The sequence below is a fragment of the Oreochromis aureus genome, linkage group 3 (genome assembly GCF_013358895.1).
Source record: "Oreochromis aureus strain Israel breed Guangdong linkage group 3, ZZ_aureus, whole genome shotgun sequence".
Lineage (NCBI taxonomy): Eukaryota > Metazoa > Chordata > Actinopteri > Cichliformes > Cichlidae > Oreochromis > Oreochromis aureus.
Window position 1 is genome coordinate 33,599,258 of NC_052944.1, and position 25,290 is coordinate 33,624,547.

The 25,290-nt window shown below is 41.9% G+C and overlaps 1 protein-coding gene across 1 annotated transcript; it reads right to left on the bottom strand.

The window, feature by feature from the left end:
- Positions 1–152: 152 nt before the first annotated feature.
- On the bottom strand, positions 153–25,290 carry LOC116310303 (adenylate cyclase type 2-like). Its single transcript, XM_031727057.2, has 26 exons — positions 25,016–25,290; positions 22,086–23,345; positions 19,720–19,917; positions 19,359–19,520; positions 16,774–16,923; positions 15,865–16,019; positions 14,240–14,351; positions 13,995–14,122; positions 11,993–12,151; positions 11,756–11,915; positions 10,818–10,955; positions 10,597–10,622; positions 10,453–10,506; positions 9,428–9,491; positions 9,215–9,312; positions 9,030–9,114; positions 8,274–8,411; positions 7,222–7,299; positions 6,719–6,894; positions 6,232–6,316; positions 5,984–6,142; positions 4,573–4,719; positions 4,349–4,456; positions 4,027–4,141; positions 3,653–3,777; positions 153–1,556 (listed from the first exon to the last, which is right to left on the bottom strand). The coding sequence occupies exons 2-26, from the start codon at positions 22,989–22,991 to the stop codon at positions 1,422–1,424; spliced, it is 3,861 nt and encodes a 1,286-aa protein (XP_031582917.2). The 5' UTR covers positions 22,992–23,345; positions 25,016–25,290; the 3' UTR covers positions 153–1,421.

Sequence of the window (25,290 nt, forward strand, 5' to 3'; positions counted from 1 at the left end):
AGAAGCCATAACCGAGGGAGGAGCGTAGACCAATCAGAGCGCCTGTGGGCGTTACCGTGTTAGGCAAAGGGGGAAATTCCACAGTTCTTGTTAAAGTGCTCACTGATGCACGTAGGAAGCTTCCACACACACACACACACCACAGAGACACATCAGTTTTTATTTTTTATTAGCTTATAAATAGAGTGAATTCTTCCATTTACACAGAAATACACATCCAAAAAAAAAAGAAGATGAAGAAATATTCCGAGCACAATCAGAATAGGATCCTTCAAAACAAAATAAATCTTTTTAAAGTGCAAAATTTCCAAATGTGCATCATGTGACTCTTTTTTAATGGCGTAATTATACTGATATTCTGATGTTTTACAGCATAATTAATGACAGCTATGGGCCACACTGGATAAATAAATCATATTTCAGAGTTACACGGTTTCATTAAATCTCTCTGGCTCCAGCAGTGAGGACATATGACCAGCCAGTCCTTTTTTTTTCAGAATTTCACAATAAAAGAACAGGTTAGAGAATAATAACAATAATACTAAAAAAAATCACAAAAATAAATACATTTTACACAAATATTTTTCGTTCCTATCCCATGGAACAGCTTGTGATTCCCTCAGGTTGAAGCAAAAATATTACCAAACCTGTTTCCAGCTGCATATATATAAACCCTCTTCACTGGCGTAGCTAAAGTTATGAGCAGTGCCAGTGTTTTTCCTTCAATGACGAGTCATTATATCCGAAGACAGCAAATGCAGCAAGACAGTAAAAAAAACAAAAGTGAAAAATGTAAAGATATCTGAGCTAAAACCTAAATGTCTGTAGTGAAAAACATAAATAACCTAAAATAAAATCCTCTAAATGTAAATCCTACATGATCCTTCATATAACAGCAGTGATCTTTGGTACCTTATAACTTCACGCACAAGTATTGTGTGATTCAGCCATGACCAATGTACCAAAAAAAAAAAGAAGAAAGCATATTTCATTTAATGTTTTCATAATAATACAATGAAAAGTGTCTGCAGCAGTTTCACATGATAACACAGATTCAGTACAGAAACAGTAGGCAGCACGCGTGGAAAGCTCCCTGCTTTCGGTTGCTTGCTTGCAGTTGCGCGCCTTCCTTTGACCAGTCTGCGGTGGCTTCTCTTCTGTGGATGTGAATGATTACTGGGTGTTAACCTTTGCCGTTATATCACATAGAGGCCGTGCAGGTGTCTATAATGACTGCCGGCCTGGCTGAACATACAGTGGTGTTCTATTTTAAGTCCTTCACACTGATTGTGTTTCTCCGTGTGGAAAAAGAAAAAAAGAAAACCCCAGAATGAGTCATGCAAGTGCGAGCCTGGCTGCTACAGACAAACAACAAGCACCTGCAGCTCGTGTCTGGGCCATGGCCTGCAGTGAAGGCTTTATCAGAAATCAGGAGACGTGTGATCTGTGTTAACAAAGAAGGTGGTGAGCTCCCCTTTCCCCTTCACATTCACTTTTCCTCTGAGAGTGACGCCGTATCCCACGGTCTGGACCATCTGGGACGTCTCCTCGGTCACCTGCGAGCCAGAAAATGACAATAAAAAGAGTTAGGTTGTGTGTCTCTCCAGGCACCTTTAAGCTGCTGTGCCAAAAAAAAAAGCACTTGAGGCAACAGAAAAGCACAAGAGGCAACGAGCTGCCAAGGCAGAGCTCACAGCTCAGTATGAAGGAAAAGATGGTGCCGTGCTGGAGTCACATTCAGAAAAGTCCTGACGCCAGTTATTTTGATTATATGAATCACACCACGTCCTGTCTGAGCATCATACTGTCACTCAGCACGTCCAACCAATGAGGAGGGGAGTAGACATCAACGCCTTATTGTGACGAGAACCTGAGGGTCTCAAAGAAATGGACGTTCTTTTATTGCAACCAAGCGACTGTTTTGGGGGCTTTTTGCAATAAAATAATAGGCGATTAAGCTGATGGTACTACAGGACTTCCCCTCCAAACACACAGTCTGTGGGTCAGAACTGGCCCAGCAAATTTGTGTATTTGTGTCTATATGTGTGTATATATATATGCATATATACAGACATGCAGTAGATGCTTTCTGTTTGGATATCACAAATTTCTTTTTCTACCCACTTTTTTAAAAACTCTATTTAATTTAATCTTAAAAAAATCTGTTCTATACGCCCTAGATTTTGCTTCCAAAGAGTCAGACTTGTGCTCTTGGACAATAGTTCTCCAGGTTTTATGAAGGTATTTTAAAGTTTTAGCTGAAATATCTTCTGCTTTTTCACTCGTTTTCAGTCCAGTCTTTTTGCCTTTTAAGAGTAATGTTTGTTGTTGGGCTTCACACTGACCTATGAATCCTTCAAGCATAAAAAAGACTGCTAACCAAAAAGCAAGGGACCAAATTTAGCCACTTTGTTACTAACAACCTGTTGTAAAAACACTCCATTTGTTTCAATTTCTTCAGTTGAATCCATGAAAAAATGCCAAAGATAACACAGCTTGTGTCACGGTTCTGGGTCATTTTGACCCTACATTTTGAGCTTCTTGTGTTTTGGTAATATTTTGTATTATGGTTTATGTCCTGGTTTACTAGTAGTCTCTACGCCTGCCCGTCATGTCCACGGCCAGTTCCTCCACTCTGGCACTCGTGTGTCAGCTTGACATTGTTTTATGAAATAGTGTGTTTGCACCAACAAGGTGATTCTCAGGGAGCTATTAGCTGAAAACTTGGCATATCTCAGCCTGATGAGCAGGGTGTCCTTAAAATACTGAGGAAACTGGACAAAGGAAGAAGTTGCAGGCCTAGAAAACCATTGATTTCTTATCAATGGTATTTATTGTAGTGTTGTTGTGTGGCATTCTTACCAGAAAACTAAAAATGCCCCCCAAAAACACACTGACGTTAAGAGAAAAGTCTGAATTTGTTTTGTTATCATTTTGCTTTGAAGTAAGCGCTATGAAAGACTGGGAATGAATGAATGCACTGCACTGCACTTAAATATTAGAAAAGAGGAGGCCACAAATCCACTGAATTATTTTTTTAAATATATTTTTTTCTATTTTCTTTGTTATTTCTTATGTTAATCATGGTGATATCTGGCTTACAGGGGTGTAGCAATTCCCCCAAACCATCATTTAGTAGCTTCATACTTCAGTTTTCCTTTAGAGCAGGCGAATAGCCACAAATACATTGGGGAAAATAAAAATGTCTTTTTTATAGGCCTGATTCCATCATGAACAAAAATAATGTCCATTACAATTTTATTAGATTTTTTTTCTATCTAATAAAACTTCTTTGTCGCTTTTACCTTGAAATATTTGTTTTGTCGTATTGTTTTATGTTATTTTATTGAGCTATATAGTTTGCTCTTCTTCTATAAGCTATTTCATTTTAGGCTGTGTTTGATTTGTAGCCGCTGTAACAAAGGACTTTCCTAACCTTTGAGAGTCAGTAAATAAAGTTTATCTTATCTTACTGAATAATATTGAAACTTTCATCAGACTGGCGTCCTTTAATAAGGCATTAACACCTTTACAAACATCAATAAATCACCATACAATACTTTATTATCATATTATAGGCTTGTTACACCACATCCATCAAACACTGGTGAGAGAAACAGATTCAGGATATATTCAAAACAACAAAACTGACCTGGATCTTGTCCAGTACTCCTGTGCTCTCCATCCTGCTGGCCACGTTAACAGAGTTCCCCCAGATATCATACTGAGGTTTATGGGCTCCGATAACTCCTGCAATCACTGGGCCGTGGTTGATCCCTGAAGGTGAACAGCAGACAGAAATTATTTCGTGGTTTTCAAGACAGATCACGAATGTCTGAGGAGGTCAGATCAGCACCATCCATGCACCCGTGTTGTCTTTCTTTAAATCATTTATCTGTTTATAAAAATGAAAAAGTAAACGGACATCATGCAAATGCAACTTCTGATTCGACTCTGAAAATAACAATGAATAACAAGACTATAAATAATCTGTAACATCTGCATTATTCTTCTGCAGAGACTCACCGATCCTCAATTTGAAGCTGTTAAAAGAGTGTGTGTTGATGTTTTCCAGTTTGGCCATCAAAGCGATGGCGAACTCCACCATGGAGCGCACATGGCTGTAGGACATGTCACATTTCTGTAGGGGGAGCCAGAAATCACAGTATTCAGTCAGAGGGTGCAGTTTGTTTACACTTTAAAAGCAGACCAGAAGACGGCTTTGCAAGCCTGGATTTGCAAATCCAAATTCTTTTCTCTAGTATGTCAGTCATCCTGTGCGCAACCTGCAGGTAATGACCTATTCAGCATGGTGATAACCTAAAGCTGTGACTTCAGGGTCACAAACCTTTCTTTCATCCCCCGGAGCCAACTGTGTCAGCCCTGCAGCGGCCATGTAGGTGCTGCCGATGGTCTTAATCTTCTCCACCGAGGAGAACTTGGGCTTTGAAAGAAGCTGCGGGAAAGAGACACAAAGAGGAAGAGAGAGTGAGAAAGAGGCAGAAAAGACAAAATGTTCCAGCAGGCTGGCGCTGACAGCAGCAGGACTTCCCAGCGTCAGCTTCCTCATACCTCATCGAAGTCTGATATGATTTCGTTGAGGAATCGCAAACACTCCAGGCCGTCTTTGTTTTCGCTCGTCTCATTGTAAAACTCCTTGAACTGAGGCACCGATGCAAACATCACGCACACGCAGTCATATGACTGACTGTACAGGTCCTGAAAGGAGGTAAAATAAAATTATGATTAAAAAAAATAATTCCAGGATAAGCATATTTTCATCTAATTTGCATGCAGGAGCCTTCAAAAGTCAAACCTGTTCTGCTGCTTTTTGCACGTGAAACTCCGAAAAGGTTTCATAACTCGAAACTAACATGTTGGTGCAAACACTCAACTCACTCAACATCCAAATATCATTGATTTTTTCCCTCCACAGTGGATCTGCTTTCAGACTAACTGCTCTCAAATACGGCTGATTGAATGATTGAGAATTAAAACCAGTCCAAGCACTGTTTCTGAGATTGTTGTCTACTCTTTCACTGTATGATGTCAAACAGAGTGGACATCCATAATATGGCCATCTCAGCCAAGAATGCCCCACCCACCTATCGTTCACAAACCTGTTTGCAGGGGACAGCCAATCAGAAGAAAACTGGTTTGAAGGCAAACGAGATAAAGCAGCTTGTCTTTGATAGAGGATGATCTGAGGAGCTGCACCAAAGCCCGATTAAGGACAAATATAGAGGCATGCAACCGACTAGATTTAAACTTTTATTGAAATTTTGGCTTCCAGTGACTCCAGGATTCTTATTTTGTCAACACATCCAGATAAAATTCGGTCACATTTATTCTCTTTTTTTCCCCATCAATCCATCCATCTTCTGTCACTTATCCAATTCAGGGTTGCAGGTGGGTGGCTGAAGCCTATCCAAGCTGCCACAGGGTGAGAGGAAGGGTACGCCCTGGACAAGTCACCAATCAGTCACAGAGACGGACAACCATTCACACTGATGGCCAATTTCGGGATCACCTAACCCCACTACCTGCATGCTTTAGACTGTAGCAGGAACCCGGAGAGAATCCACACAGACATGGGGAGAACAAGCTCCACACACAGAAAGACCAGATGGTGGATTTAAACGCTAAATCGCTAACCACTGTACCACCGTGCTGGTTTGTTAAAAATATTCCTTAAATCTATGTTCAACTGTGCCAAATAATCAAACAGGATAACTGATTTTTGCCTCAATCGAGCAGTTCTTGATAAATAAGAATTATTTTGAACTGTGAATCATGCAAAGCTCCAAGGACAAAAATGTGGTGCTGCAAATGGTCCTTACACGCCCACTTTAATATTTTATCATTAAATTCCTCGGAATGTCACACAGCGGAAGATAAATATGAATATCAGGCTCGTGTCCAACTGGATCTGTAATGAATAGGTAAAGGATAGAAGCTGTGCATTTGGGAATGTCTTACTTACCTGGTTATTGATGTTTTTGCCCATGAAGAAAGAGGCGACGTGAAGCGGCAAGACGTTCTGCAAGAGGAGCTTGTTGACGTTCTCCATGGTCTCCATCTCGTCTCTCTCTGTCTGGAAACAGCGCTCCAGCAGGAAATCTACACGGCAGCTCAGCTCATCCTGAGAGAGAAGCGAAGAAACACTGGTTTAAATCCGGATGTATAAATCACAGCACTTCCTTTGTTAAAGAAATTTGTGCGCACACTCACCTGTCTGGCCAGTATGATGCATACAATGTAAAAGATGGACAGCCAAATCCCAGACATGATTTGAGGGTCCTTCAGGACTCCGGGCCTGTGGAAAATCACATGCATGTTGTTATATTTAGAACCGTACAGACTTCTAACATGTTTCCATTACATATATGTTCAAAGACCAGTGTCTTGTATCACACACAGACGATGGGGCCAGCACCCCCGGGCGGGCCTCAGTCTATAGAAAGCCGATGAATAAGTAATGCTGATGTGAAACTCCAGACCACAATTCACAATCTGGACTCTCAGAGGTAGACAAAGGGTAGGAAATCCAACACTTTGGCTGGGCAAAGCACACTATGGCCCAGTTCCACCTCATCTCCTACACCCTCTCCCTGCACACTTTTACTTCCTGTGGAGGCTCATCAACATTCAGTGCTATGTTAAACCAAATAGCTTAAAACCAAAGTGGATAATTAAGCGAGAAGTGGAATGTACTCACTTGGAATCATTATAAAACAGTCTGATGAGGCAGCTTGATCTTGGCTCGAAAACATAGAGGAAGAGGGCGAGGTAAACCACGACAGCCAGCGTGAGCAGCAGTGTTTTCACAGACATGCACGTCCTGGTGAACACAATCACTCCCAGCATGGCCAGCAGGCAGCAGTACAGGTAATACTGCATGTTTGGACAGAGGGAGGTGGCAGGAGAAATATGCGAGTACAACAGATTAGGCGTGACTTGCAATACTTTGAGTGAAATGTTCGTATAAGTTCAAGCAGCTATGTTGCGCTCTATGCCAAATATCTTTCAGAAATGTAGGAGCTAAATGTCAAGTATTTTAGCAAAGTTCAAGTCTGTCCTAAAGACCAGAAAACAAGTCACATAGATCTATAAATAACAATGTTATTAAGAAATCTAACAAATTATCACATTGCCCTGAAGAAATTGTAAAGTACATTATTTAACATGTAATAAAGGCACAGTAAAACATTTATAACTCACAGGCAGCGTGTAGAGTTTCAAACTTTCCAACTCTGTGTTGTTGACTATGCCGGTGCAGTTATTTCCAGGGAGGAAGTGCTGCAAGAAATTAAAATGTAAAACAGAGTGAAGAGGTTCATTTAGTTAATCTACAAAAGATCAACAATTATTTAGCCATAAACTGTTTTGTTATGAATTAATTTATAGCTAAACGCTATGCTGTGCCGAAGTCTTGCGTCGCCCCTAATTTCTTTTTATTTTGTTAGGAAAAAGGGAATTAATTGCAGTGATTAATTGAAACCGATGCAAGCATGCTTTGAAATACATTATATATGGCATGTGCTGAGATCTGAGGGGGCTGTGAGGAGGCCAGTCCATGGCTGACAGTGTTTCACTGTGTGTTTTTCTATCCAGATATGCTTTTACTGCACCGACAGTGTGATTGGGATCATTGTCTTGCTGAAAAGTGAAGCTATTGCCAATCAGACGGCATTGAATGGTGGATCAAAATCTAAAGCTTTTCATAATTTCATTAGTTTTAACAAAATCTCCAACAGCGCTGCAACCCCAAACCATGACAGTGCCACCACCGTGTTTTACAGATGGCCGTAGACACTGAGGAAAAATTCCAATTTGCATTCATCACTCCATCAGTCCTGTTGTCACTGATTTTAAGTCCAGTTCTTGTGTAATTTGCATTACTTTCAAATGATGGTCATCTGCTGTAGATAGTTTTTTAGGCCTAACACATCTTGTTTCGTCCTCCAGTTTCCTCAAACTGGTCATTATAATGAGATATAGCAAGTTTTCAGCTCTTTGGGAATAACCTTGTTGATACAAAAACACAATTTTTCTGTTATCTTTCACATGTTTAATAGATTCAACTAAAGAAATGGGAACCAATGTGTTTATGATGAAAGGCTGTGAGTAGAAAGCAGAAAATGTCCTCTGAAAGTACAACGACCGGCCTGAAAATGAGTGAAAACGCAGCTGATGCCCAAAGAAAACTTTGGAAAAAAGTTGTTTTTTTACTCCGAGCCATTAATGGCAGAATGACGGATGAAGGAACTTACAAGGTTGAGCATGGCCATCAGCAGAGTGATGAGCACACAGATAATGATCACAAACAACCGCAGCACCGCCCTGGTGGAGACACCGCGGGACAGCCCAGATATCCACTGGACACCCACCGGCATCTTGGAACGCCATTTCTGTGAAACAATAAAAAATTGCTCATTACGTCACCTATCTTAACATCTTGGCAATATTAGTAGCTATAGCTGTGCATGAACATGTGTCTGCACGTTGAGACGTTTGCACTTTTCATCCAAACTGTGAAGCACTATTTAATTCAATTAAACTGAATTCAAATCGTTGCTCTTGCCAGAATTAGAGTGAGATGATAACATTGACAAAACTTGGTAAAAGTGAAGGGGTACTCTCATGCAAAGAGACTGAGCAGATGGACAGAGGTGCTGCATTACAAGCGATCCTACACATGATGTGGAAAACTCTTTGGAGAAATGTGTTAAACGTGTCTCAGCGACTGTTTACATTAAAAGCAAAGAAATATTTTTACATTCAGGCATTTATGAGAGTTGGTATAAGATTGGATGGTTTGGTTTTCATTGTTTTCTTTGCTTTTTTCTTGTATTAAAAATAAAAAATGCAGGACTAAATGTGCAAAAGCTCCTGTGTGTTCCTCTGGAGCCGTCAGTCAACCGTGAGGCTGCGCCAAACTGCAGGTGCACGTACGCGTGTTGGACTGTCGATAAAAGGCGGATCACCTGTTGATATGTATTAAACACAGCCCGCCTGGGTTTGTTTACCTCCAAGTATCCAGTGAAAGCAATGAACAAGAACACCACCATCACTGCAAAGGTCACACCGTAGGACACCGCCATCACGAAGTCCCTGTGGAAGAGTGAAAATTCATAGTTCACACCACTTTCTCCCCAAATAATAAAAGACGTGTGTGCTTGTGAGACGGCAAGCAAGAAACAGTATTACTCACCTCCTAGAGACCAGCATCTGGACGGTGAAAAGAGTCACGAAAATTAAACCTAAGCAGCTCATTGAGTGGTGCAAACCCTCCACTTCTGAAAAGCGGAACTGAAAACAAACAAACGAACAAAAAAATAGTGTAAATGGCTTAAAAATGCTTAATAGAACCTTAAACGTGCTTAAAAGTACAGTAATCTCATCTTTGACCTGAGAATGAATCTACCTGTTTCTCTAAGTTGATATCGTTGAACAGCAGAGTCAAACAGTTCAGCTTCTTTGCTCTCTTCCTGAATGAATGATTGGAAAACAATCAGAGGACGAATCACAGAAGCCAGAAATATTCAATAAATCAAGTTTCTTAAATTAATTTTAATGACTAACAGTCACGCATGCTTATGAAAAACTACATACAACCCCACAGGGTCCACAGGAGTTAAGAGGATAAGGTTGGAGTCGGGCGCTGTTAATGACAAATGTCCTTGATTAACTGAACATCAGCAGATGTCAGAGAACCTAATTTGGTGCTCTGGAGCAGACAGGTGTTTGTTAACACAAGGACATGATCTGACAGCAAATTCACCCTGAGGTCAGACCGTGCAATGTTCAGAGAAACTGCACAAAGCCCAGACTCTAACATTTAACATGTCAACTGAAGCCTGTAAAGTTCATGACAGCACAGTTAGAAAAAGATTGAACATGTATGGCTTGTTTGGAAGGGTTTCCAGGAGAAAGCCTCTTCTCTCAAAAAAGACCAGCTTAGGTTTACAAACCACAAGACTATTGGATCAATGAAAGACCAAAGTGTTGTGTTGTTTGGTCATATTGCACAGAGACAAATTTGGAGACAGCCAAACACAGAATATCAGCTGTGAAGCACGGTGGTGGAGGGGTCATGATTCGGGCTTGTTTTACAGCCACAGGACCCCGAACTCTTTTTACTAAAGTGTTCTATAGTCAGACGTGAGGCCATCTGTCTGTCACCTAAAGCCTGGCTGAAACTGGGTCAAGCAACACAACAATGGTCCCAAGCATTAATACTACATCAGAATGGCTGAAGAACAGAATCAAGGTGGTGCAATGACTCAGTCCAAGTCCAGACCTCAACTTGACACGAATGCTTAAGTGGGACCTTAAGAGAACTGTACAAAATTGTTCTACGAGCAGCTGAATCGTGGGGTGTACTGAGTTTTTCAGAGGACTGTGAAAACCGCTTTAACACTGAAGGAGCACAAAAACAACAAATCTTACCTCTTAATGTCCAGCGTGTCCAGTGATCCCCTAACACTGTTATCAATGACCAAACTGGGACAGAAAGAGGAACATGTTAGATAAACAACTAATGCATTTTTGCATGACTTCTCTCATGATCTTTGGTTAACTTTTGGTACTAACCAGTCGTCCTGTGAAACCGGTCGTTCCTGAATCAAACAAACAAACAAACATGAACACAGTGAGAAACAGACTGTGGGAACTAAAGCCATCTCACTCAAATGCACAACAAGTTAATAATGAAAAGCTGATTAGAGGCCAAGCAAAGACCCAGAGGTGATGTGACACGCTGCATTTCTGAGGGAGAAACTAAGCAGCAACAGCACAAATGCACAGATACGTACGGTGGTTGACTTCTTGGGCCGTCTGGCCTCGGGGTTGCTTAGGCCTTCGAAGGGGTTGACGCTCTTCCAGGACTGGAGGTACTGAGACATCCGGAGCGACGCTCGCTGCCTGTTCTCCCCTGGTGTAAGATGGTTGGGCTGAAATTGGGGCAAATATTACAGCTTAACATGATTTGAACTGTGATTCGTTTTCCTAACAGATACAATACATGCAACAGAGGGTTTCCAGAAGGGACACCGCTATCATCCAGGCTCTTCCTAACAGCTTTTAATCTAACAGCTTCCCTTTTTACACATAACGGTTTACACTGTGGTTGCTGTCGTGAAATTACATATTACGCCAACGTGTTGATTCCTTATGCTGGGCACAAACACAGCTGAAATTCCTAACGTGGAATGAGGCACAACACGTTTGACCTTACCGTGCAGCACAAGACTCGAAAGATTCAATCTGGCACCTTCTCACTTTTAAAGAATTTTTTTAGTCACGGGTCATGTGAGCAGGAACAGTGAAGGGTATTTTCACGAGTATACTTAGAGTCCTTTTGAGATGATTTCCCCGCAGTTGTAAAGAAATTCACAAGAAGACAAACACGTGTTTTATTTGAAGTCAGAGGTTGGGATTTCCAAGGTTCGAGGAAATGAAAGGTGTTTTAGCTTGATTGGCTGCAGTATTTTAACATGAAAATTTAATGTGGGTATTAATAAGTTTACCAGGGATCAAAAATACCAAAAATAAATTTGACGGATAAAATAAAAACATAACACACTGTAAACTGAAAACCAAAGTAAAAGAAAAAAAACAAACAGTTTCTGCAAATATCTGTATTTACCACATAGTTTATATACTTGGAAAGGAGTAGGATGAAGTTCACATTTATTTGATATTTTTTGGAAAAAAAACCTGACCCGTGTCTCACAGACAGGCAGACACCTACCAATCCATGCCTCCTGGGAGGACGGTGTGGCTTCCTGGGGTCAATCACCAGGTATGTTTTTCTGCCCTTCAGAAGATGGTCCCGACTCCCCCCGTCCCCATCCTCAACTTCGTACGCTCCGTTCAAGTGTTGGAGCGTCTCCTCTGTGATGTGGACCCGCCTATAAATTAAAAGTAGAAATAATAAAAAACAGCTCAGAGTTTCATTATGTTTAAACTGACTTTAAGCCTCTCTCACCCAGGGAGACCTCCGGACTCCATGTGGTTGGCTAAAGTGACGTCATCTGACCACACGTCGTACTGCCACTTCTGCAAGCCAATTACGCCGCAGAGCACGTTGCCCGTGTGAACGCCTACTCGCATGTTGATCTGCACCCCGGTTGCCTCTCGCAGGTTACTACAGGGAAAAAAAGGTATGAATGAAATCAGAAAAGTTCAGCCCTGATCATTTGTGGCACTCCTTGCTGTTTCGTCCACGGTGCTAAGAAGACAAGGAAAAGTACCTTAAGACAAATAAAACAATATATATAAGTGTGTATATATATTATATACATCGCTTCAAAGAACCTTCAGTAATACAGAGAAAACCCCAACAATCAGACAGCCTCCTGTGAGAAAGAACTTGGCAACAGTTGGAAGGAAAAACTCCCAACCTGCTCCAGACTAGGTTATGTGTTCAGCATCAGTTACCATGGTGATTTAGCTAGGTCAAAAGAGAGCCATTTTCCTGACATGGAAAACTCTGACGTCAAGCTCGACACAGCTCGCTGACCTCAACAAAGGGCAGAGACGGAAAGACAAGTCAACAGATTAAAACAATGAGTGAGGGCGAAGTGGGAGAGGAAAGAATTGAAAGCAAAACCAGATCACGTCACATGCGAAAGCAAACCTTCAAAGTAAAACGAGGAGCCAATGAGATTAAAGGGAGACGCAAGAAAATAAGAAGAAATCAAAAATCCAAAACATCCAGCACTTCCGTTCCTTTGTGTTTTATCTTTATAATTTCCATTGTGTGTGTTTTTGCTGTTTCCTTTTTGTTTGTTCTTTCATTGGGTTTTAAAAAAAAATTAACCGTCTGTTTTGCTATTCTCTACTTCCACTTCCACTTCTTTACACTGTTTTTGGTAAATGGCCCGTATTTGTATTTCTATAGCACTTTACTTAGTCCCTATGGACCCCAAAGCACTTTACACTACATTCAGTCATCCACCCATTCACACACACATTCACACACTGGTGATGGTGAGCTACATTGTAGCCACAGCTGCCCTGGGGCAAGGCTGCCGGACACTGGCGCCACCGGGCCCTCTGACCACCACCAGTAGGCAGCGGGTGAAGTGTCTTGCCCAAGGACACAACGACCGAGACTGTCGGAGATGGGGCTCAAACCGGCAACCTTCCGATTACAAGACAAACTGACAACTCTTGAGCTATGATCGCCCCATAAGTCCCAGTATTTTATTCAACTTCTGTTCTCGGGAACTACTAATGACTAATAAAGCTAAAAGCAACAAAAATAAGAAACAAAGCAAATACTTTGCAGAAGTCGCAATCCCCTGTTTGTGCAGTGAAACACAAGAAAAGATGGTGATGCAGCAGAAGAACATAATAATCTTATGTTAACGTATCCTTACTTTAAACAATAACCCACACTGACAGCCCTGTAAAAGCTGCTTTTGTACAAAATGCTGTTTTTAATTTATGCCTTAGAGGGGAAATCAAAAATGAAAGACTATTAAAATAACTCCCAATATTAATCTTCCCATCAGACTGACACATGACACTGTAATGTAAATTTATACACCTATTTTTATCCAAATAGTGAGCAATCTGTGCAAACAAAGCCAGATATTTCGACATTTCATGAACATTGTAGGACAAAATAACACAAGACCTGAGCAGCATCAGTGTATTATGGACTCTTTATAGTTGTAACGCTTCCACATTTTGCTACTGTATGCTCCCAGCAGCAGGATACAGTCTGCTTTCAGTCGTACATTTGAATATGAGCGTAACAAGCACAAAGAGGAAGTTACACAGGGTACATCACATGCAAATTCACAAAACTGACGTGCTTTACTTAGATGGAAAATTATTTTTGGCACGTCAGACATTTCAAACAAATGTAAAGCACATTTCCTTTTTTTTTTCTTACAGCTGTCTGTATGTGTGGAGAAAAAAAATCGCCTGATATCGACCTAAATATGAGTAAAACTTTAAATAACTTGAGATAAACTGACCTGATGGCAGTGCACATGTCCAGCCCCATCTTAACACAGTTCTTGGCGTGGGTGGGAATGGGGTCAGGCAGACCAGACACACAATAGTAGCAATCCCCCAGGATCTTAATGCGAAGACACCCATTTCTCTACATATGGAAAGAAAGGGACGAGAAAGTGAGTCCGGGAGGTCAGAGCTGACACAAAGCAAGTCTTTGTGGGGAAACCAAAGGGTTATTTCGGGGTGGGTGCGCTGGTATTCGCACCTTGGCGATCTCGTCGAATCTGCCGAAGAGCTTGTTGAGCACAGCGACCAGCTCTTCGGGTGTGCAGGTGCTCGCCAGCTTCGTGAAGCCCACGATGTCGGCGTACAGGATGCTACATGAACCCACACAGACAAACACACTACTTTACTTTAAGCCTTATTAATTGACACTCATCCATTCATTAAAGGATCTGTTCTATGCCTTAAAGTCCTTCTAAGCATCATAATCACTGCAAGCTACCCTCACATCTTCCCAATTCTGGCGACTAATGAATAAACTGCCTTCATCGTCACCTCCGAGGTTTCCACAAGCCTGCTACCAAGCCAAAATCAGGACTTGTAGATGTTTTATAAGCATTTAGATAAAACTGCTAAGATATCTTATCAGCTAACTCTTTTTACACACATAAGAACAGGTGTGTAAATGTTAAAGGTGTAGCCCTATTGTACAATCTAAATATAGACCTTATAAAAACATTACACGTAACACCGATGATGCATTTGGTCATAATTTGGTGAGTCTGAACTAATAGCATCCTGCGGTAATGTTAAAGAACAACGCAAATATCACATATATGACGCCATATCAAAGTTGGGGTTATGTGGTAACAAATGGTCATAACTCTAAGTTAAATGTTTTTCTAGATCAAAGTGGTTCACAACCACAGCGCTGTGTTTGTGTTGTCTTCAGGAAGGGGTCTTGTTCTCACGTCAGCATTATGTCATTTGGGCAGACATCAGACACAAACAGATGACGCTACTGCTACATTTGTTTGTGGAGGAGGAGGCGGGGGTGTAAACAGCAGGACCGTGTGCTGGACATTTTCACTGTGACCTCACCCATCCACTCCTGAATTTGAGACAATTTATTGCAGGCTTGCCAAACATAAGGCCCGTGTGCCGGAATCGGGCCGGTAAAGACTCCAATCCAATCTGACCCACTTTGGAAAAGGTGAAGGAGGGCGTGAATTTTGGACTTTTAACTGTATTCTCGTGAGTTTTGCAGCTTTTCTGACAGATAAAGGCCTGCTCTGTGGCCATTCACACCACAGCTAAACCAATTGCACGACAGATATGTTACTGTTGATTTTTTACTATCTACTCCACAGAAAACAAACAACATTTTCTGTCAACTAACAAAAACCTTCTGTTTATAATTACAGGTCAGTCTCATTAGTGACCACCCAGAGCTTTTTCTGATATTTTACACATTTATTCCTATTAGATTTCTTTCATTTATTACAGCAGCACTGCTTTGTCATGTAAACCTTCTTTTTCTTATATTAAGACATCTCAGTAGTAGTTAAACTTCTTCTAAGGCAAGTTTCTGACCCCCTTAAGATCAGTGCATGTGTCCCATAATGCAAAATGAGCTGGACATTCCTGATTTCCTACTTTTGAAGTCCTTTTCTTGGTACATGTGTATACAGGAGACGAGCCCGTCCCATTAACCTGCTTGAAAATGTCTGCTATCTCTTATTCTGACGTCTTCCACTGCCTATTTTTACATTTTAAGGACTTTGTGCACTTCTTGAGATAGTTAACCCCACCAAACATGAATAACAGAACGATATCACAGGCGGCATCGCAAACGGACAATCAGCACCTTCTCCCGGCGCTGCTCACCTGACGTCTCTGTGCTGCCGTACATACAGGCTGTGAAAGTTGTTTGAGGTTGATTTATTCTCAACGTCGCTCTTGGGCTTCGACAGCCTGCTTATTACCTCCGACTTCAGCTCCACGGCGATGTACCGTGGCAACACGGACAGCAGGAGCTGCTCCTGTTGCCGGGGAAACAGACAGGACGGGGGTTACATTTGTGTGTGTGTGTGTGTGTGGAGAAGGTGGGTGAGGAGTTCACAATGGCTGTAAAAGAAAGAGATGGCCATCAAAAGCCTCCTTGAAGCGCTGCCATGTTTACTCAGTGGATCAAGTTTCATCTATTTGTTTACTTGCTGTAAATGGTTCCCATTCAGGCTCGCTTATTATATACGCTGCTCGACTTCAGACAAGTGAATGATTAATCTATTGGACTAATAGCAAGAAAAGAATACAGTGTCACGTAAAGAGGACTTTAATGAGAGCGATTACACTTAACGATTTTAAATTCAGAGTCAATTAAACGAGCTGCCCCCAAGAGGAATGGAGGCGTGATTAATTAATCAAATGATCTCATTTGTTTATTTTACTACTTTAGCTGTAGTATGGATTGAAGCACACTCTTGTATCTTTATTTTTGAAATTTCAAGCAGGGACGAAGAAAATTAACTTTCTGGTTCGTCACGCTGGCAGCAAAAGAAACATTTTAAAAGAATAATATTTTCTTGAAAGACAATAAAACGCTCCAAGCCAAAATCAATAAAGGGCGGGGTCAGATACTTCAGGTTTGTGTCACTCGTGTAAGCAAATAACTGCAATGTACGAAACAAAGGTAAGGAGAGCGGACGAATGCTCTACCCAAATGAAACGACAATGAAACGGGTCTGAATGGAATTCGGAGGCCTGATGTGAGTCACGTCTGTTTGAGAAGCTGACCTGCTGATATTTCTTTATTTCCTTCTGGGAGCGTATGGCGCTGAACTCCTCTCGCTTCTGATTGGATATCCGGAGGTCTTTCTCAGTCCTGTACAGGTGAAATACCCCCACGGCGTTCACGCACGCGAACAGCACAGCGTTCGCCACCAGCTGAGAGAAGAAACAGTCAGAGGAGAGGGGGTGGTTTATACTTTAGCCGTCCTCTCATATATGCTGTTACATGCAAATTAGAGACACAGAGCATGAGATACGTTTCTAACTGAGAACTGCAAACTGCACAGCTGCTTGCAAACACATTTAATTTGATTTGATCCATGGATCATGGGCATGAATGAGTGCTGTGGTAATTTTTGGACTTTTAATGATTTCTTTGAGCTGCTTTTTGTCCAGGGTGGAATGATTGTACGGCATGCATCTTTAATGACTTGAAAACAATAATTGGGTGCACAAGGTTAAACATATACTGGTCAAAAGTATACATACAGGCGCAAACATATACATGCAGTCACTTAAACATTTAGTGCCGAATGTTCTACAGTGTCTACTCACTAACGTCTCGTTAGTGGTCATGACCGTGGCGGTTTCCCTTTTGCAGCATAAAAATGATTTGTTTGATAGTACTAACTGAGAAGATCTAAGAAGGAAAGATTGTAGATTTACACAAGCTCACCGGTTTAAATGATTTTATGTAAGTACAAGTTATTCAATGTGTCACCACTTTGCCAAGACCTGAAAGAAGAGCCACGGATGTTCAGGAATAACCCACGAACCACCAAGGCTCAGGACTAACATGAAGTGGAAACTGCTGGAACACCAGCATCACTGTCCACAGTTTGAAGCCAGCTTTACATCATGGATTGAGAGGGCGCCAACCAAGAGACAAGCCCCTGCTCCAAAATCGACACCTTCAATCTCGACTGCAATTTGCAGCTCTCTCCACATGGACGAGCCAAATGCTGTCCGGAGAAAAGTTTTCTTGCCAGATGAGACTGTCATGAATTGAGGAGCATGTATCCAAATACAGGCGGAAAAGCTGAGCTGAATAAACAAGAAACTGTTTACAGAAGCAGAAAAATCCCAAACCCCCAAAACAAAGTCCTTAAATCCAAATGCGGAAACAAGCAGGCAATATACAGGAAACAGAGGAGGAACAACAGTAAGACAAACACGCGCAAACAAAGGCTTTAAATAGACACGAGAGTTATCGGGAAAAACCAAACAGCAGGGCAATTAAGAACCAGGTGAACCTAAACCAGGACAGGAAAGGAAGGAAAACTAAACACAATGTACACGAGGCAGAAGACTAGCAAACAAAACAGAAGGGCAGCTAAGCCACTTACAAACAACTTGACATGAAGTAACCCTAGATACTGACACCCCAAAAAAAAGAAACAAGCCAGAAACAACACTAACAAAATAACAGAACCCGAAACTTCAAAAGCTACAATAACTTAAAAATGAAAAAGAAACATTAAATAACAGAAATAGAAAGTCCAAAAGATTGAGCTACTTAGCCACAATGACACGAGCTATGTTTGGATTAATAAAGGTGACGCTTTAAAACCTGAGAACGCCGAACAATCTGTCAAACATGGCGGTGGTAGCATCACGCTCTGGGCTGTTTTGCTGTCAGTGATACTGGTACATCACACAAAGCGGATGTTTAATCAAGGAAGATGAATACTGAAATATCCTTCACCTTCCTGTCAGATCAACAGCTGGACAGCTGGTTTTGGATCAGATAGAGCAGGCTAACATTAAGCTTCTGGAAAGACCTTCAGAAGTCCCCTCGACCACCTTATTGAGGCCAGGGGCTACTTACCCTCACTAGCAGGCCTACCACTTATATTACTGTAGAGGTCCATGACCTTCGTAACGCACAGGTATTACTGCTTCTAGGGGATGCCTTCTTTGGGGATCTGCCAGGCCCGGGAGCCGCTGCCAGTCGCCATCCTCATTATGCTTAAAAGCCGGGTCTGTGCCAGGAAACCAACTTATTTAAATGAATTCTAGCGATTCTGCCAAGATGAGTAGTCATACATCTAGCCAGAATTATGCCAGAAGCTTGTTGATGGATACCAAAAGCGTTTTCTTGAGGCCCAACATGTCAAGAGACAGTAACCCAAATATTAGTGTGGGGGGGGTGTGTCTATATCCGACCCTTGAAATCCAAAAGAAATCATTAAAAGTCACGCACATGATGAGTGAACATGAACGTCTGACTACAACTGCATGTGTTGAGGACTTCACTAAAAATAACAACGGGTGATTTACATTTTTCCAAAGTAACTGAGCCCTGTTGATACCGCTGTATCACTCTATTTGAATTTGAGGTTTGTTTTTTTTCTTTTCTGGCTCATGCAAAAGGAAGCATCTCTCTAGATGTGAATCTTATTTGCAAATATTTGCCAACATTTACATCTGAACTTCCAAAACACACACCAATTATAATTTCAGCACAACCAAATCCTTTTCATTAGAAAGAAATAGAGAAAAACAATTAATGTCACAAGAGGAAGGCTACCATGACCCTCGTGCCGTTAGAAACTACTTTAAATATATTCAAATATGACATGTGTGCGAACCTGCACAGCCAGATCTGGCGTCTCTGGTCTGGTGACAGGAACGTAGACGCTGATGATGATGACGTGCGAAACACTGGTCCCTATCCCGACCATGAGGGCCCAGGCCAGCGAGAGAGGCAGCACCGTGTACACGCTGAGAGAGAGGAAGAGGAAGAACGCCACCTAAGAAGAAAGAAACATGCAGCAATTTAAAGCTTATCCCATCTGTCCTGGGCGTCTTTTCACTTTTAATTACTCCCTTATTTCCCAAGGAGTTGCCACAGCGGATAGATGTGTATGTTTATTTGGCACAGATTTTACACCGGAGCCCATCCTGATGCAAGCCTCCCATTTATCTCGGCTCGGGACCATTGGGACTCACCTGTTCCCACGCTGTGACTTGTCCGCCCGTGAAGATGAAGACCATCGCAGTGATGTACAGTATCCCCCAGACGAAGAGGGCCAGCGCTCCTCGACAGCGCCTCACTGTGGCCAGCCAGGGCAGGCAGACGAGCAGCATCGTGCTCAGGCAAAGAACAATGCTAACAATGGACAGAGCGCCCACATGTTCGATAATTGTCTGTGAAGAGACAGAAAAAGTGAAATAGTGCTTTAATGTCACCAACATCTCAGCTGTTTGAAAGCTTAAAAAATGCTCTAAAAGAAAACTAAATTGTCTGCTCCTGCACAAACTCCTGCACAGCATTAACACTGGCAGGGAAAGGAGTACTTCCTATTAATATTAATGCATTTGGAAGAGCTTACTTTGCTGTTTACTATATCCAAAAAACACCTGCCTGCTTAGCACAAAGGAGCAAAATTAAAATGCTTTTATTCATCAGACGTGAAAGCCGGGCTCAGCTTCAAACAGGTGGTGCCATGTTTTTAATCTGCTTCAGCCACAGGAAGTAAAGGTATTTTAATTTTCACAATGACAGGGAGGACTGGTTATTTTTAAAATGGAAATATTAGTTTTGACTAAATGTTATGGTCATCTATCCACCTTAAAAGTTAGTATTTGTAAATTAAACGGGAGGGAGATTAGCATGCTAGCTTGGTGATGCACACGCAGTGTGCCGCTAGCGTTAGCACTAAATGCTGCCGTGCAAACACAAGACTGGACAGTATTCTGACTCAAATGTAGGTCTATGTGTTTTAGAGAACATAAGTACAATGAAAAGAAGTGCTTTCTCCTTTGTCATTCTTCTGTTAGAGGGATTATATAGCTTAGCTGGGCTATAAATGAGAAGAAAAATCTGATTATATTTTATTTAACTTCTTAGACGTCTTTTAGACCTCAAAACAGAAAACTTGTTGAGTAGGTAAAAGTGAATAGTGAATGTCTGAATGTGAAAGCCTTTGTTCAAGCCTAAAAAGGTGATTAATCAACTTTCTTTCTCTTTCCCCCCAAAATTTAGATAGAAAGGGAAGGCTTTGTAAATACCATTAACCAAAATTATACCTTGTATATGTGTACATTTTATCTTGTATAGTATTATTGTTCTTTGGATATACTGGATCTATTTATTCCTGCTCTGTCCAATCTGCTGCTGTAATGATATGAATGTACCTATCTATCTAACATCTATGGGACTAATAAAGCATATCTTAACTTATCTGATCTTATCTTAAAGTGATAAAAAAAAAATTTTCAGATAATTTGACGTTTTATTTTTATTGTATTGTCTGATACGATACACACGGGTTCTTACAGATCACCCTTTTTTAGAGACAGAAAACTACTTAAAACAGACTTTTCAAAGGCAGGTACTTGTATGTACTGCTTTCATGTACAACAATGACTTGCAACAGTAAGAAGTCATGCGGTCTAAATGAAGTGCAGCAGGAATGCTGTTGCGTTTTGGTGAAACAGGTTTAATCCTCCATTTTCTTGGTGCCGCTGGCTGTAAGATTTCTCCCTTGCTCGCGCTCATATTGATAATCTCAAAAGTGGTGCAGCAGAGATAGATTATTGAGGTAGTTCTGATCTTTTCTTTTAATTCTTTGGCATCTCAGTGTCAAACACGTGATTTGCATTTATCTGACTCTATATGCTGGCTATATTTTGCTGCTTTAGGCCTCAGTCACAGGCCTCAGCCCAGAGACCAGTCATCAACCTATTGGTAACCATCTGCTCACTGGAGGAAAGTGTGCATTCCCCAAATGGTTGGTGAGTGGTTGCTCGAGGTTGCAGACCAGAGGCTAATGTAAATCCTTCTTGCAAAGTTTTGTCTAGCAGGTTGCCTGCAGAAGAACAGGAGGAGTGGAGAATACAGATTGCCCACAGAGCATCTATAATTAATAAGCTCAACACAACAGTTATCACCCAGTGAGAGACAGAATTTACATGCTCATAAACAAATAAATGTGCTTACTGTTTACTGAACTCTAAGAACTTTTAATCGCTCAGCCTATCACACCTTGATGGATGCATTTTGGGGTAAAGTATTTTGCCCTGGGAAACTTGGACTAAAATAGCCATCAATGAGGCTACTCAGCGTTTTGGTCTGTGTATCTGGAGTGGGTGTTATGTTTTCTGATCTACAATTTTAATCACATTTTGCACTAAAGAAACTACAGATCCACATGCTTTTATTTTGGAAACAACAACTGTGTGTGATGTGGACATCTACCACCCTCTTGCATCAAATTCAGACATAAAGGGACCAGGAAACAGACCTCTGGTGCTCAGTGGGGTGCATTTCCTAAACTGAACCATGGCAGGTAAGTGTTCACTTTAATTCTCACCCTTGTGGTGGCGAGGACGATGATGATGACCAAACTGAAGACCAATGTCAGCACCAGTCCAGACACCATTAACGGAGTCTCCTCCACGCACTGCAGACAAGCCCTGTGGGTGGCCTGATAGCAGCAGCACACGCCCTCTATCACAGTCTGCCTGGACAGGTTGCTCCGTCGGTCGTCGTCTGGGTCATCTTCGTTGGCCCACCTGACGTCGATGCTGTCCCCGGATTGGCTGGCCCTGGGGGAAACACTGGGTAATTCTGGCGAGCTTCCGCTCAGTGAATTTTTAGTTTTTGCTTTAGCAGTCTGGTCAGTTTTAGAATCGATGCTATAGTCATCCTGAGTGTTTTTAGGGGTTTGCTCAAGCTGAGAGGTGTTCAAGCTGGATTCAGAAAGATTGATGGGAGAGATCCGGCTAGCCTTTTCGAATACGTTTCCATCGAGCTCAGACAGCTCTTCGTCACAGGAATCGGCGCTTAAACTCGCGCCGCCGTAACCGGGGAGGGATTTTGAGCTGCCATAGTCCGAATCACTGCAGCTGTTCTTTTGCATCGAAGCCCTGCTGTCACTTTGTAGCTTATCACGATCTGCACCTGCTCCCCTTACCAAAGAGTTGGCTTTGTTTGGTTCGGGGGCCTGTGCAGTTTTGGCCACTCCCACCTCTACGGAAACCTGGGATGCACTGAGTCCTGACTCGCCTCCGATGACGAGGCTGCCTGTGCTGCCATTTCTGCTTTTAACAGAGCGCTTTAAGTTGTCTGTGAAGTCCTCCAGCTCAATGATGTTGCGCCCGCTGACTTTGCCCTCCCCGTCGTTGGAGACGACAACAATATTTGGCACCAAGGACAGCTGCGAAGCTTCTGCTCCAGGCTTCCCCTCGGCCTGGATACCTCGGGACTCGTCTGGCATGGTGACCCAGTGTGAGTGCGAGGGCTTTCGCAGTCTGCCAACCTGTCACTTTGCTTTTCCCTGTTTGCCTGTCAGCTCCTCTGCATGGCAAAAACACACTAGAACAGTGTTTGTTTGTCTTTACTTTCCCTTGTCAGGTGCTGTTAACGTCTGAGCAGCAAGGAGAAGAGTCAGAGAGTGTTTCAGAGAGAGTCCAGCTCCTCTGTTTTCAGCACTCTGCAAGTCAGGCGATGAGGCTGAAGACGTTCCCTCTGGATGTGTTACGGACCCAAAGATTGCCGATAAGGAATCTTAAACTGCAAGATAACCTCTTTAGATGAGCTCTGATCCATACTGGGAGGACGAAGGGTCTCCCTGTCAACAAGAAAAACACAGAAAGACCACACATTCAGCAAAGGTTAAACCAAGACAAACCTTCACCTTCAGCTTACAAAGCCTGATAGCACTCAGTTTGTACCTGCCCTCAGTTTTAATGCTATTTTAATGACCGACTTCTTCTAGTCATTTCCCCATTATGCAAAAAAACTTGTTAGTCTGGCTGCAGGCGCTTCCCCAGTTACACACTCATGCGTTCACCCTATTCAGGTGTGTACTGGAATGACAGGCAGCTGACGCACCCGCTGAGCATTGGAAACATTTTTTCAAGCCACCACCTAGATGCAGTGGTTTGCTCTGATCTGCCTCTTCCCCTTTCCTCTGATCTCAGTTTGCTAAACACACACACACACACACACTGTATCTGATCAGTGTGCAAAACACCATGACTGCCACTTCCAAGTCCCCATCAATTCACAGATTAAAATATCCTTTTAATCTGTCCAGTCTGCTGCAAAAAAATACATCAGATATCAGATTTAATAGCAGAGTCATGGAGGGATTACCCGGTAATTCATCTGATTCAAAGCGCTCACCTTGACCAAACTGCACCCGGCGCAGGAGGTCAGCTTTAAGCCGCACACTTTGAGATTGAATGACAACAGCGTGGTTTCTTTCATACGCTCTCTAACACAGGAGCACTGTGTCTGCTCATGTGGCAGAGACAGCGCAGTTATTGTTCTTACTTTGTGGTCCTTTTCCCATGCCCGCTGGTTTCACTACTCTATTCTGCGTGTCTGTGAAGCACTTTACAGAAAGAAGAAGGGGCTTTCCAAGAAAGTCAACGCAGGGACAGATACCTAGTCCAGGTTCTCAAAAATGTGTAAAAGACTATTTCATAGTTAAGATTGACGGTTCATAAAAATGTACAAAACAGGATCTCTTTAAGATGAAAACCAACTTTGGAAACTCTTTTTAATCAAATGGGAGTTTTTCTTTTACACTTGAAGGACGCTTAAAGCCATTTGTTTAAACTATCTTTTTTAGGTTACATAACACAGAAAGGCTGTTTGACAGCTTACAAAAAATCTCGTTACAAAATTATTTTAAACTTAATTCTGTGTGCTGAATGCCACATAGTCGATCCATTGTCTTGTTTTCGTTGGTCATGCCAAAGAAAGTCCCCCAATTTAATGATTTCTCGCATAAGTTCAAGGGCAGCTGGTGAAGTTTAGAAAGAGCCTCCCACAGAGAGATTTTACCTACACGGAAAACCTGGAAATCAGAGTTTGTAGAGAGCTTTAAAAGCAAATTCAGGCAAAAAAAAAAAAAAAAAAAAAGACAAAAGGGGGAAGGTAACAAAGCCATCTGTCTCTGTTTCTGATGGATGATGGAAGCAAGTTTGTCCGAGTTTAATAAACTGGTAATTGGCTAAACAGAGAGGCATAAAATATTAAGAATTAAATACTTTATCAGGACTGAGAACAGTTTAAAATAGGTCTATCCGTTTGGCGTGCGTTTCTTGCTTTTGTTGGGTGGTTATTGTCGCTTTAAAACCTATTTAGCTGTAATAAATTAAAGCGGCGACGTGAACTGTGCGTCAAGGCGGAAAAAAGGCGCTTTTTGCGCATTAACATCTGCGCTACAGTTACGAGGATTAATCGATTTAAACGGCGTCAGTGTGTTAGAAAGACAGGTGAGATTCTTACCTCATTTTTAAATGATGTTAACGTCTCACTCACTGTCACTTACAGCCTTAGATCCCTCACACACGATAAGCCTCATTTCCCTCTTTACGCGTAACTTCCTCCCTCATCCACGGAGCGCTCACACGCAGGCTTCACTTTCACAGAAGGTCACAAAAAATAATAACAAAATAAAAAAGGTGAAAAATATCCTGTGAAATTAGTCCTTTCTTTTCAAGAACAGACGTCAGAAACTTGCTGTATGTCTGTGCGCACCGAGCGACCGCTGGATTGGTTCT